The sequence below is a fragment of the Trachurus japonicus genome, chromosome 6 (genome assembly GCF_045865225.1).
Source record: "Trachurus japonicus isolate A0001 chromosome 6, Traja_1.0".
NCBI classification, from domain to species: Eukaryota; Metazoa; Chordata; class Actinopteri; order Carangiformes; family Carangidae; genus Trachurus; species Trachurus japonicus.
In genome coordinates, this window is record NC_140912.1 from 23,338,491 (window position 1) to 23,352,837 (window position 14,347).

At 42.5% G+C, this 14,347-nt stretch overlaps 1 protein-coding gene across 2 annotated transcripts in view; it reads left to right on the forward strand.

Annotated features, from left to right (window-relative positions):
- necab2 (N-terminal EF-hand calcium binding protein 2) overlaps positions 1-14,347 on the forward strand; it is a 105,454-nt gene that overhangs the window by 34,779 nt on the left and 56,328 nt on the right. For both annotated transcript variants that reach the window (XM_085779892.1, XM_085779891.1), the window contains exons 4-5: positions 2,659-2,684; positions 2,843-2,940. In XM_085779892.1, coding sequence (XP_085636018.1) covers positions 2,659-2,684; positions 2,843-2,940 — 124 coding nt within the window. The remainder of the gene's footprint in view (positions 1-2,658; positions 2,685-2,842; positions 2,941-14,347) is intronic.

Here is a 14,347-nt window from a genome sequence, read left to right on the forward strand (position 1 = left end):
AACTCCACTTCAAATAGTTTTTAGTTAGTTTAGTTTTTTTTTTTTTTTTAAATCAGTTGCATTTGTTGTTTTTAAATAGCTTTTCAACTGACTCCAGTCCTCAGTGTCCGCCTTTAAACCATGATTACAAGTAACATAAGTACTTTTTTCCCCCAGTGACTGTGCACACAAACCACACAGATTGATTCATGAAATAAAACTATGCTCCTCCAACATAAAATGTTCATAAAATATAGGGTATAGTCCCCCCTTTTGATTGGTCAAAAATAGCAATAGCTTTATTTCTCTGTCAAACAAATCACACAAATAAAGCATAAAATAATGTTTAATTAAATGTAGCTGCCACCCTGAAAGAGTGCACCAGCAATTAAGCATTAGTCTTCCATAAAGAGGGACATATTTATTCTTAATTCATGCTACAGAGCCTTAGATAACTTAACTTTAGTCCCTAGGACACTGAAGCTAAAATTACTGGACTCTCCATTTCCCATGATGCAGTCACACACTCCTCTACCTGGCAAACACTCGTGTCTTTCAAACTTCGCAATCTTAGCTGTATAACATTGGTTATTTGTCAATTTAATCTGCTCAAAGCAGTGCAGATGTAGCCTAAATTAGATACTGTGTAAAAGATCAGCAGTCTTAGATGGTTTCAAATACTAATGAAGTCTCATGTTACCATAGAAACATATGCTGCTTTTTAGCACCCATAATAAAGTGTAAACCCAAGGATTAATAAAAAAAAAAACCTAGGTGCCTGTACCACTTGGAGAGCAACAACATAATTACTGGTTAACTTCCTGCGAGGAGGCAGCCTGCATCTGGAGCTACCATGTGGATAGTAAACAATCTGCCACTGTTATTTTAGCCAACAAAATGTTGGAACAACTTTATTAGACTCATTATGCACACACATCCCCAAACACAGCTTAAAGTAAACAAGACAGTAAACAGGAAAATACAATTAATGTTGGGTAAAACTGGACTTTTGGTTTTAAAGCCCATCTGTCACAGTGATGGATCAGGATTTCCTCTGGCAGACGTCCTGCATGCAAAATGAAACTGCCGCTTAATAAGATAATATGGGCCGTTATCCAATGAAACTGTCAAAGTCGGGTCATTGAGCCAAAACAATGCACAAAGGTCATCTGCTGATAAAAATATATATATATTGGAATAGAAATTAAATTAATTTAGTGTTTTATTTTTCTGTGAATGCTCCGTATAACATGCGTGTTTTACTGAGCAGTAATTTGTAATGAAGATGAACAGATGGAGTCTTTCTGTCTGTCTCCTCCTCCGTCCCCAGTTCTTCTCTCCCATCAGTTACATGATCATCCCTCTTTTGGCTGGATCATCTTCCCTCCACTCCCTCCTCCTTCTTTTTCCTTCTTCTCTTTAGCCCCCTTTTAAAAGGTATTGTTGCTTTGAGCGTGCACAATCCAATCCAATCCAATCCAATCCATTTTATTTATAACCCACAATTTAAATAAACACAAAGGTTTCCAAAGTGCTGTACAGTAAAATAAAAACCATAAAACATACTAAGAAAGCAGAAAATACAAAAGATAAAAAACACAATAAAACATAGGGAATAATATACTGTCCACCCCAGGTAAAATATCTGTTTACATAAAATCAACAACCTACGTAGCGCAAAAAGCCAAAGAAAAGAGGTGGGTTTTAAGAAGAGTTTTAAAAGGCAGGGGTGGTCACCGAGGGTGCAAAATGCAAGGGGGCACCGCAAGAGATGCACCCTCTAATTGCTAAAGTAGAAGAATAGTATCGCAGTGACATATTCTTATCAATCACTGTTACACTAACAACATTATTAACAAAAACAGACTTGTAATTACAGAAATAGACAAACTGCACCTGCTGAACTGTCAATTATGAGCTGACAACATGATGAACGCTGTCTGCTATTGTGGTGTGATGCAGCATTACTCAACAAGACTGACTTATTCTGCAGGTGCAAAATGAGTTAAAAAGGGAAAAAAGGGGTAAAAAAAAAAAAAAGACTGAATTATCAGATGCACAAAGCAGGAAGTGCCAATCAAAAATCCCGCCTTGGGTGCCAGCGTTTCTCCCCGGGTGGTCCTGGCAGTAGACGTGGTCACAGAGCGGGATTGAAGCCTGTGTAGAAGACGGAGCTGGCGTGGTGGGACAGACACAAGAGCGGTCGCATCTGAAACCCACACACACACAGTGGCTGTGCTATGGTGGGTTTGTTTGGTTTCAGTGTGAACAAAAACAAAGCCAGCATAATAATGCAAGGTCTTCTCGACAGTAATCTAACAGGGCTCTCTGTCTGAAAGAGGCTTTTCTCCGCTGGTCAGTGGACCAGGGGACGTCTCCTCTCCACCAGAGAGGAATCAGCTGCCAAACGAGTCTCCACACTGTGAGCTGAGCGTGAGTGATGGCAGTGGATTGATTCAGACTCCTGTCAGAGAGCCTTGTTAGATCACTCCCCGCCTGCCAAACTCCAAGTCTGTGTGTGTGTGTGTGTGTGTGTGTGAATGCATGCAAAAAGCCTTTCCTCTGTTTCTGACCCTACTCTTCTTCAACCTTTTCCTTCCTTCCTTCCTTCCTTGCTGCCATCTTTCCTTACTTCCTGCCCCTCTCTCCCTCTGCTGCTCCTCTGCCATGATGTGATAGTAATGTTGACACTAAGGAGCTCTGTGGTAAGTTAACACGCATACACACACACACACACACACACACACACCCCGGTTTCACTCCGGTATCTATTATTAAAGTGCCTCCCAGTTGAAATGTAATTATTTTTATTTAAAATATATGAATAACAGATATGAATTCACTACAAATTGTGTTCACACAGACTACTTTGCCAAGCACATGGGGGACTACGAGGGAGTTCTGGCCTCGTTGGAAACACTCAATCTTTCCATCCTCAAAGCCATGGACTTCACCAAGAAGGTAAGTTTTGATTTGATTCTCCTTCTGTCTCTTATTATTGAACTGCTTATGAGTTGCTGCAAGTGAAGATCACGCCTCAGTTAAAGAACTTTTATTTGTTTTGGTTTACTCTCACTCACTATTCTTATAGTGTTCTTTCTTGTCAAAGAAAGCAGCTGTTTCCTGCCAAACGCTCTGAAAACGCATTAGCCTGCACCTGCCCGGCATCAAACAGCAGTTAGCAACTAGCTGTTGAGCACAGTGGAGCATTTAGCCGCTGAGGAGACAGCTGTTTCCCCCGAGAATCGGTAGAGACTGAGCCAAATGTTGGATTTAGATGCATCAAGTGGCCAGAAACACGACTCCAAATGCATCATAAATGTTGCTCCATGACCACTGCTGCATCTAAACTCCAGCGCCGTGACAACCTGTCTTCACTGATATGAGTAAATGGCCTGCAGCAGCTGTACAGATGTGGAGGCAGAGTGTCCATATTTGACCCTCTGAACGTACGACGACACAATGTACATCGGCAGCCCAACTATACAGTAATCTCTGGGAACAGATGAGGTGACACAGGGATGTCTGTGTGTGTGTTTGTGGAGTTGGATATGTGTGTACTTCAGTGTGTGTGTGTGTGTGTGTGTGTATTGTGGAGTGTGGCAAAATAATGGTACGTCAAGTTTCTCTCTTGTGCTACAGCCACAGGCTCCTCGGCCCACTGGTCCAGATTGTTAGAGTGTGAGTGGATATCCTGGTGTGAGTGTGTGTGTGTGTGTGTGTGTGTGTGCGTGTGTGTGGCAGTCAGCTGAAGAACAGTAATGTGTTATCCTAGTTTTTCCCCATGTGCTATATATAGCAGCAGATGGTCCACAGTCACAATCCAATATCCATGTTCATGTTAGAGTTCTGCTTCAAAGAGTGTGAGTGTGTGTGTGTTTAGCACTCTGCTGCTGTGTGTGTGTGTGTCTCTGTATCTCTATCCACCAGCTCTGTCTTTATCTTCCTTTTAGCTGCAGGCCATTCAGCATCACACACACACACACACACACACACACACACACACACACACACACAACCCCGGGCTAGTTTCTCTCTAATGAGCAGCCATTGTTTAATCAATCAGTTGAGTGTCTCTTGTTCTGCTGCTGTTTCTCTCCTGCGCTCACACACTCGCTCTCTCTCTCCGTCCATCTTTTTTTTTTACCTGGGAGCTGATATACTGTACATACCGTATACCATGTCTGGTGCGGTCAGCGTGGAAGAGCGTCGGCAGCGCTGCGTAGGCCGTGGATCAGCTCAAAGTGCCATATGTAGCCAAACCGGAGCTCCTAGATACTGCTGATGAGTCAAATGTGTGTGGTTGTGTTTGTTTTAAACAGTGAAGTTAAAGTGCGGAGAGAGAGAGAGAGAGAGAGGTGAAGATTGGAGGCTGACATATCCTTGTTTCAGATACAGTCTAGACGTCGCCTCTGTCAGTCATTTAGCAAACAGCTGTTTTGCCTGGTTGGTCAGTTCTCTGCCTCTTGAGAAGCCGGAGCTTATCAGCGAAGGTCTAAGTGGACTGTGTGAGTGCTAATCCACAAGTAGCGATAAGAGCTTAAGTCACTGGACTGGCTGTGATACAGTAGCTGCATAAATTTAAATTGAATATTATCCATCAGTGTTGCCCATTTCTGTATCTTTTCCTCCTGCACTCTTCTTCTCCCCCATTTATCCATCACCACTTTCTTTCTCTGCTGTGTCATTATTCACTCCCTCTCCATCATTCCTGTCCTCGTCTACAGCCGTCAGCTTCCTCCATCTTTCTCTCTCTGTCTGTTTGGTAGAAGATTCTGTATTTTACTCTTTTCTAGTGTCTTATCTGAAGTGTTAATATCCAATATAGTGTATATATGTGGTTTTATGGACCAAAGAGAATCTGTGTGGAGTTTCATCCCTCCTCTCTCAGGCTTCTCTCTGGAGCTCCAGTCACAAGAGACTGGTGAGCAAATCAGAAGAGAGGAAGCTCCGAGTCTGTCCTCTGATTGGCTGACTGACTTTATGAATGATGGAATGAAAGTGTATTAGATTTCAGGTAAACAATCAGAGAAACAAAATCGTGCAAGACTGTATAATTTTTTTATGCTGAGTCAGAGTGGGCGGGGCTGAAGCTAATAGAGTGAGTCTTCTTTGTTATGACATCACAAAGTTACAGATGTCCTGACCGCTTGTTTGAAGGCTGTGTGCACTTCTCTGTGGACATTATTAATATAGAGCCAAGATCCACTTACTAAAAATAATAATGATATGAATCTTTACTTTACAGAGTAAAAGACCTTTAAAAAATAATAAATCATTCCATATTGCAGATAATTAGAAGAAATAGTTAGTAGTTTCTGAATAAGAACCAATTAAATCGAAGCGCTCAAAGAAATTTTTTTTTTCAGACACTTTTCATGTGGAAACTGTAGAAAATGTTCAAATCAAAGCAGATGTGAGGAGGAGGAGTGGGTGGAGCTAAAAGACAGAGCGTGATATTAACTTGAACAGAAGGCTGCAGCCTGAGCCCTGGCCTTTTAGATCCCAGTGAGAATTGATTAGCTCTCCATCTACCTCAGCGAAAAGAGATGCAGAGGGAAGGAACGAGTGAAGTTGGAGAGCGGACTTTGTTCTGGGCAGTTATATTTCTACTGTACTGTAGAAAGAGTGTGTGTGTGTGTTTTTTTCTTTTCTAGAAATCTATACCCCAGCAGCTCTTGGCTCCGCTATGTATGCTGCAGAGCAATGTAAGAAAGGAATGCGTAAAAAATTACACAGTGCAGCTGCTTCGGGAATAAAACATGTGACAGAAGCTGATGCATAATGTCCCAGACCAAATATTCCTCTCACAGGAACACAACCATCAACTGTCTGAATGTGTGTCTCTCCCTGGAGAAGAGGTTTGATACACTGGACACACTGCCAAAGGGATACTGATAGTGCTTGTCTGTGTCACAATCGCTCATCGTCCTCCCCTTCATGCTCCCAGAGGGACAACAAGCGCACTAATAATTCATGCAAATGTGATATTTCCATTCACTTCATGCAGTATTCATTATTTTGACTGTCAAGGTATCAATTAGTGGAAGCAGTTGTTGCTGCCTGTCTTCAAGAGGCTCATGAGATTCTGCAAATGAGCTGATCATAAACTAATTAGTGGTGATTAACACACTCAAATCACCTCTGACCACCAGATCAGTCCAGGTATTAATTGTAATTATCTTGATGATACACAAAAGAATCAGAAGAGGTAGACATACAGTAATTAGACATAATTATCTTACGATGGTTTGATGGTTTACAGCAGCAGCTTTGATGGATTTTTCTTTTTTTTTTAGCAGCTTTGATGGATGATCTGGTTATCTGTATGTATCAATAGGCTACTAACGCTTTATTTGTTTTAGTTTTATTATTCTTTTTCATTAATATTATAAAGTATTTGAATTTTTGAGTTATTTTAGAGGTTTTTTTATTATTTCAAACAAGGTGTGAACTGTTCAACTTGCCCGTGATCTCCCACTGCGCCTTGTGTCAACATGGCATCACCTCAGGAGCTCTTCACAGTTGCCATGGAGGCAGGATACTTTGGAGACAGTTGTCATAGCGATAGGTTGAACTGATGTGAGTGTATACACGGAGCCAGCTCGTTAAGGAGAGGAGATCACTCGACTGACTTTTTTAGCAAAGTTTTTGCGCGACTCGCTGTGGTCGAACCTCTGATGTCTTTATGATAGTTTGGTACTTTACTCTTTACTTTGCTTCAAACATCAAAGATGGCCGCCATCGAGCATTATGAGCAGCAAGGAAGGCCTAGGAGGACATTTAATAATGGAGTGGCTGACAATGAGTTTCCTCTTCCTCCTCCTCCTCCTACATGTCTGCTTCTTACCCACGGTAGCATCTTAGTCACATTCCCAGATGACGGCTCTGAATGTCAGGATTCAGACCGGGAGTGAGTCTATAATCCACAGGGATGCAGTCGATGTGTAGAAAGACTTCAAACCCACTGTTCTTTCAACTATTTATCTCTGTTTCTTTTCTTTTTTTTCTTCTTTTTTTTTGAGTGAAGTGCCTTTTATGGCACCAGAGTCAGAAGTGGTTCCAGAAAAATGTTTTAATTGGCTCAACGGCAGGTGGAAATATGTAACCTCCTTTCTCATGAGTAACTGTGTGTGTGTGTGTGTGTGTGTGTGTGTGTGTGTGTGTGTGTGTGTGTGTGTGTGTGTGTGTGTGTGTGTGTGTGTGTGTGTGTCTTGGGGGTGATGAGAGCTGAAGCAAGAAACAAAAAGAGAAGAGGGAGAATTCATTAAATCTCCTGTCCTATCTGCCCTGTATAAATGCTGTGTTTAATGAGCCACACTCATTAGCATTTTATTTTTTCAAGCCACCACTCTCATTGACAACTATGCAGTATGAACACACACACACACACACACACACACACACACACACACACACACACACACACACACACACACACACACACACACACACACACTGAAACCTTGTTAAGTCCGCCTGAAATGGTTTCAGGTTGGTGAATGACCCTCCATGAGGTTTTCAGCTGTTTCTCGTCTAACTCCTCCTCCACATCTCCTCTTCCTCCCGTTTCTCTCCTCTCTCTCATCTTCTCTCCTCTTTCATCTCTGCTCTATTGTCATCTTCTGCCCCCGAGCCATTGCCGCCTCCCCCTCCTCATCATCCTCTTCATCCTCTCCCCTTTCTTCATGAAGATTAAGGTGAAGCAGATCATGGGGGGTGGGGGGGGATTAGGGTGTTTTGGTGTGTACACAATCACATGTAAGGAGGAGAATGGGGAGAGGAGAATGGGAAACGGGATAAAGAGACAAAATGGGAAGAAGAGAGGGGGAAAGCGATGTGGTGAGATGTTGGCAGGAGGTGAAGGTGTTGAGGAAATAAAAATGATGAATCAGAAGTGAGTAAAACATCTCGGCTGGCTCAGTGAGTGGGTCTGCTCTGCTGTGACGCTTGGTGGAGCAGTTTGTGTAGCATGCATCACTTATTCATTAGGATTTAATGGTGTTTCAGACGAACATTGTACACATCCACCATCCATGATCTGGGAACGCGGCGGTGATGGGGGAGAAAAGCTGAGCCTGTGCTCTTGAACTTTTATGCTTGTGACAGCAATTTTTCCAGCCCTTAATGAGATCATTTCTAAGGAGCCCAAAACTGACAAAAAGCAGTAAAATCAGAAAAGTGAGAAATAAAACAGAATGCATGAATAAATAATTGTGTTAGTTCAACAGTTAAACTGGAGTTTTTTTAGTTTTCCTTTAATGTCAAATAAATTGGTAAATAACGGGGAAAAAAAAGTCACCCTCACATCGTATGTGGCCAGTCCACATCACCTAATTAGTATATTACCATAAAGCAAATTGGGAATTTGAGGAAAACTGGAAATGTTAAAGGGATAGTTCAAGCTATTTTTAGAACGGTGGAGCAGAGCCGCGAGCTGCTCAGAGCTACGCTACGGAGGCTCATGGGATTTCTTGGTTTCCCTCATCAAACTCATCAAATACACAATCCAACAACTCCAAAACGCTCTGGTGGACAAGTTGTGACCTGCACATTCACCACGCTATGAGATAATAACATAACATTACCTGACAGAGTTGTTTGGAGGCAAATGCAGAGACTGCTTGATGAAAAACTGCCCCTGACAGAAACGTGCATCTGTGGTTTTGCATGAATTTACCTCGAAAACAACGTGGTCTCGTAATGTTCTGTTATTATCTCATAGCGTGGTGAATGTGCATCACAACTTGTCCACGAGAGCATTTTGGAGTTGGTGGATTGTGTCCACGCAGCTCGCGGCTCTGCTCCGCCGTTCTAAAAATAGCTTGCACCGACAATTTAAACCTACTGCTATGACTATAGGGATTATGGCAATGGGCCAGTTTGCCAAAATGTTAAACTATCCCTTTAAATGTGTGTGGGGAAAAATATATATAAAAATAATTTCTAAATTATCAATAAAATAGAAAATAAACAGATCAAATCCAAAGAAAAAAGTGTTCCCCTTTCTTCACTTACTGACTGGATGTTAAAGTTGACACTTGTGGTTACTACGGCAACAGCAAACATGGGTTTTATACCAGAGCAAACACCCCTTAGGAGCTATAGAGTGGGTCATCCACTAATCGGAGGGTCAGTGGTGGTTTAATTCCTGACTCTGACTCCTCCTCCTCCAGTCTGTGTCCATGTCGAAGAGTCCTCAGGCAAGACACTGAACCGAGTGTGTGTGTGTGTGTGTGTGTGTGTGTGTGTGTGTGTGTGTAAAAAAAAAAGGGTGAGAAAAGCACACAACAAAATAAACACACAAAAAAAGGCACAGAGTTAGAGAAAAAGTGTCATTTAGTGGCGCCTATAACCAATGCATCACAGTAGGCTATGGAGTCAGTCAGTAATTGCAATGATCTGATCTAATGTTGCTTGTTGTGTTGTGTTGTGTTGTGTTGTGTTGTGTTGTGTTGTGTTGTGTTGTGTTGTGTTGTGTTGTGTTGTGTTGTGTTGTGTTGTGTTGTGTTGTGTTGTGTTGTGTTGTACTCTTGGTCACAGTAACACACTAACCTCTGAACAAACACAGTGCGTCATCATCAGTGAGTGACACCTCCACTGCATGTTTCACCGGTTCAATGCTTTTAATATAACACACAGTAGCACCAGTGGGGGAAAATGTCGCGTTTGCAATAGCCGTTACATAACGAGGACTCTGGCTTGGTGACACAACAACAGTGCGGAGAAAATATTATTATTATGAACAGCAGTGATTGATCGCATGCGCGCCGCCCTCCTCATGAATTCTTTGTGTGCATATGAAGGAAATGTCGACCAGCAGCAACAAAGCAGACTACAACACAAAGAGGCAATTACAGAACTTGAATATCTTGAATGGCTGTTGGGGAGAACATGCAAAATATAAAATGTATACTGGAGCTCTGGGATGTCTGATAACTTTATTATTTTTGTTTTAATATGATCAGTTTCTGCTTGATTTAGGAATAAAAAAAACATTTCCTAATGTTTTGACAGCAGATTGATTTTCTATGACACCCCATTCAATCTTCATCAGTTTATTGATAGTTAATCTGGTTACACAAGCACGATGGGACTCTGTAAATTGCATGCATATAATCTTAGTGATTACTAATCACTGCATGGCCCAAGGTGATTTTCTTTTCTGCAGTGCACTTGTCCATGTGTGTGTGTGCGTGTATGTGTGTATGTGTGTGTGTGTGCGTTTCTAAGTAGCCACCTGGTGCAAAGCGTTCAGTCGGGATCGTTTCTATAATTACAGCAGCCCAGCAGACACACGTACATTATACAATATATATACCATACACATATTACTAAGTGGTGTCAACCCCACTGAGTGTATCGGGTTCATCCTCAATAATATGTTGTTCAGGGTTACTGTTTCCGTGGTAACCAAGGAGCAGGATACTGCTGTTACAGTAGAGTGTGGGATGTTAAAGAAGAAGCGCAAAAGTCAGACTAAGGGAGTGAGGAGTGAAGACGAAGTTGGGGCGAAGAACGAATTTAACAAAGGTCAAAGAGACAGAAAAGAAAAGTAGAGGAAGTGGGCAGGAGATGAGTAGGAAGGAAGAGAGAGAAAAGGAATTAAGGTAAGAGTGAAGGAGCAAGCGAGACGGGAAGGAACAGGAGGAGGTATCGCAGGTGATGGGAGAGGAGTCTGAGATAAGTCAAGAGCTCAGACACAGAGAGAGAAAGAGAAAGAGAAAGAGAGAGAGGCGAGTGAGGTCAGACATCTGACATCTCTCTCATGGTTTCCATTACTCAGCGGATGAGGAGGAAGCTCTGCTGCTCCAAGAGTGAAACTGATTACATGGTTTCACTTCATCCTTCAGCTCCTGAGTGGTGCATCACATCACGACAACACTTCACCTCGCTACAGCCGTGTTTATCTCTTTCTTAATAAAATATAGGACTGAGCTACCAGCTAACACCAGCTCTGTCGTTAAGAGAGAGAGATCTGTAGTTGGTGGTGGCGAGGAGGGTCAAGTTGCTGTAGATTATGACGTAACTGCCTTTTTAAAAATGTAAAAACCTGTCAAGCTTATTGCACTGCTTCTGTTTGTGATGATACAGGTGGAGATCGTAACCCTGTCTGTCAGATGAGCTTCACCTCCGCTCCGCCTGCTCTCTGTAGCTTTTCCTCTAGATGGATATTTTGATGCAAGTGAGGAAACTAAATCAGTAAAAACACAGACTAGGCTACTTGTATTGATTTGACTGTATCGCTCAGTGCAATTTATGGTGTTGTCTAAAGGCTCAGTTATACTTTACGCCAGATACACATACAGATATAGATCCAGCCTGCCGTTCATTGCGTAAATATTTCAGCATGTTTACTGGGTGCTTATGGATACAGTTGAACAGTGATCAAGCAGGCCCTCCAAAAAGAGAAATTATAACCCTGTGCATGAGCCCAGACAACTAGCCTACTACAGAAAAAATGGACCCTGGTTTGTGGAGGTCCATCCCAATATCAAGTATGTGGTCAGTGACGGAGTTGTTTTCGAGGTAAATTCATGCAAAACAGCTGATGCACGTTCCTGTCAGGGGCAGTTTTTTGGCAAGCAGTCTTTGCATTTACCTCTAAAACAACTCAGTCTCGTAACGATCCGTTATTATCTCATAGCGTGGTGAATGTGCAGGTCACAACTTGTCCACCAGAGCGTTTTGGAGTTGTTGGATTGTGTATTTGATGAGTTTGATGAGGGAAACCAAGAAATCCCAGTAGCCTCCGTAGCGTAGCTCTGAGCAGCTCGCGGCTCTGCTCCACCGTTCCAAAAATAGCTTTCACCGACAATTAAAGGTAACAAACCTACTGCCATATAGGGATTATGGCAATGGGCCAGTTTGCCAAAATGTTAAACTATCCCTTTAACACAACAAACTACTCAGCTGTACAATAGACAGCCATATTTTTTTAGCCATTTTTTGCCTTTATTATATAAGGGCAGAGAGTGAGATCCACTAAAGTCAGGGAACAGAGAGGTGACTGAAACTCTGAAGGTTTGATACTGATTTCTTTCCCCCAGATCAGAATTAGCAGAAATCACTTTCCATTTCGTCTGGGGAACCAGCCTGGTTTGGCCATGGCCATCGCAGTAACCCCCCCTCCCCCCTCCTGTACATTAGCATTGCAGATTCAGCTTGATGCTTGAAGTCAGCTCCGCGCAGAGTTGGAGCTACAACACAGCCGCCGGCATGTCACACATTTCATATGTACAGTAGCGTGTGTGTGTGTGTGTGTCCCCTGTTTCCTCCTTCAAGGTTCGGGCCTGTGCAGAGCAGAGGTGAACATGTGATCTGCAAATATGCCACTGACTGACTGACTGACTGACGGCATCCTCAGTCTCTCCCACAGCTGTTAATGATGTGGACATGAATTATTTGTGCGTGTGTGCGTGTGAGAGAGAGAGAGAGAGAGAGAGAGAGAAATGGCAGAGTGTGTGTTGTGTTGTCAGCTGGGTGTGTGTGTTGACTGATGAGGTTACACCCAAAAACATGAATAATGCAGAGGACTGTAGGGAGTGAGAAAGTGAGAGTCAGTGTGTGTGTGTGTGTGTGTGTGTGTGTGTGTGAGAGAGAGACAGAGAGAGAGAGAGAGAGGTGGTTGGGAAATTGAGTGAAAAGAACAGAGATAGAGAGAGAGAGAGAGGAACTCCACTTAGGGTTTTAACACAGAGTCAGAGAGAAAAGACTCACAAACGAAGCAGAAAGCCTGATACAATGCACAGTAATCCTTTTATTCTCCGCTCGTCACTCCTCTTCCCGGTTTTCCCATTTCCTGTCTCCATCTTCTCTCCTCTTATCGTCCTTTCCTGGAGCAGCTTCGTTCCCTCCTACTGTTTTTCCTCGCCTTCTGTCTCCTTCCATCCTCCATCCATCCTCCTTCATTCTTCAGTCTCTCTCTCTCTCTCTCTCTGAAGGCCTGGCATGATATCTGAAGAGTGTGAATGTTTCTGGTGCCTGTTAATGTGCTCGCCGTCTGTTTAGAAACAAACTCCGGCACGCTGCCGACCGTGAACCACTTCCACACTCACACCACTTAAATTCCTCTAATGAACCAAACGCTCAGTCATCTATTATAACCTCCGTCTCTTTGTGGCATCCTTTCAATCCTGATTACAAACCTTTAATGCAAATTTAAATCTATTAATGTTTATGAGACGACAGCAGCTCCATCACGGTATTCTGATAGTAATAGTGATATATCATTTATTGTGGAGAAATGAGACACAGTGAGGACATCGGTGTGTAATTTATCAAAAGTGCTGATTATACCTCCACACACACACACACACACACACACACACACGCACACACACACGTCTCTGATGTCTGATGAGGTAGGACCGAGTCCAGCAATTACTGTAACCTTCCAAAAGTGACAATCTGACATTCACACCCACTTCACACAGCGGGGACACTGTCCAACATGGTGGAGGTGAGAAAGTGAGGAAGGCCTGAACTTCTTTCTTTTCATGTATTACACAACTATTTCTGTCACTTTCTGCATGTTAACACTATAGGAACATCTTCTAGAAGAGACTGTCTGCACCTTTATCGAAACTGTTATTATGGCTCTCTGCTTTCTGTCACAATCAACTGAAACAGCTTTCAACGTTTTTTCCCTTTTGACATCTTGAGTGCTCCAAGTCAGATCCAGACAGGGAAGGTTGTATTCACTTGTAGTATAATCCCTCTTTTATTACTACAACATAGGGAACATCCAAGTTAGGCATTTTTAGTCTCTTCATGGTGTCTTCAGTCTTTTGGACTAAAACCAAATCAATAGCTATGAAAGTACTCATTCAGAAATATGCCAATTAATGGATGGATCAACATCACTCTTGTATCTGTTTATTACAATAAGAGGTTGCACACAGCAGCTGGTACAGTAAGCTTAGCTCAGCATTAAGACTGGCGGAGCTAGGTGAAACTGTAGCGGTAGATCTTTTAAAAGCTGTATCTGAACATAGATACCGTACCGTGAAGTGCATCCCTGTCTTTCCAGGAAAATAAAGGATCCAATATGTGGATTCTTCACGGCCGAACTTATTCCCAGATTTCATTGCTCACTAGTGATGAATAACTTGCAATGGCCTTTACAAATAAAACAGTGGTTAAGGATGAATAGGAAGTCATCTGTTGACCGGAGCATCTCGTATCGATTCAGCCTTCACAGTCTGTTTCCCCCTGTGTCCAGTCTTTATGCTAAGCTAACCTTATGCTACTGTACAGGCATGTGATCGTATTCATTCTCTCATTGATCGAGTCCTTAAGAAGAAGGTAGTGGGAAGATTTCCCAAAAGCTCAGAGCCCCGAAATAATATTTAAAAAACACATAACC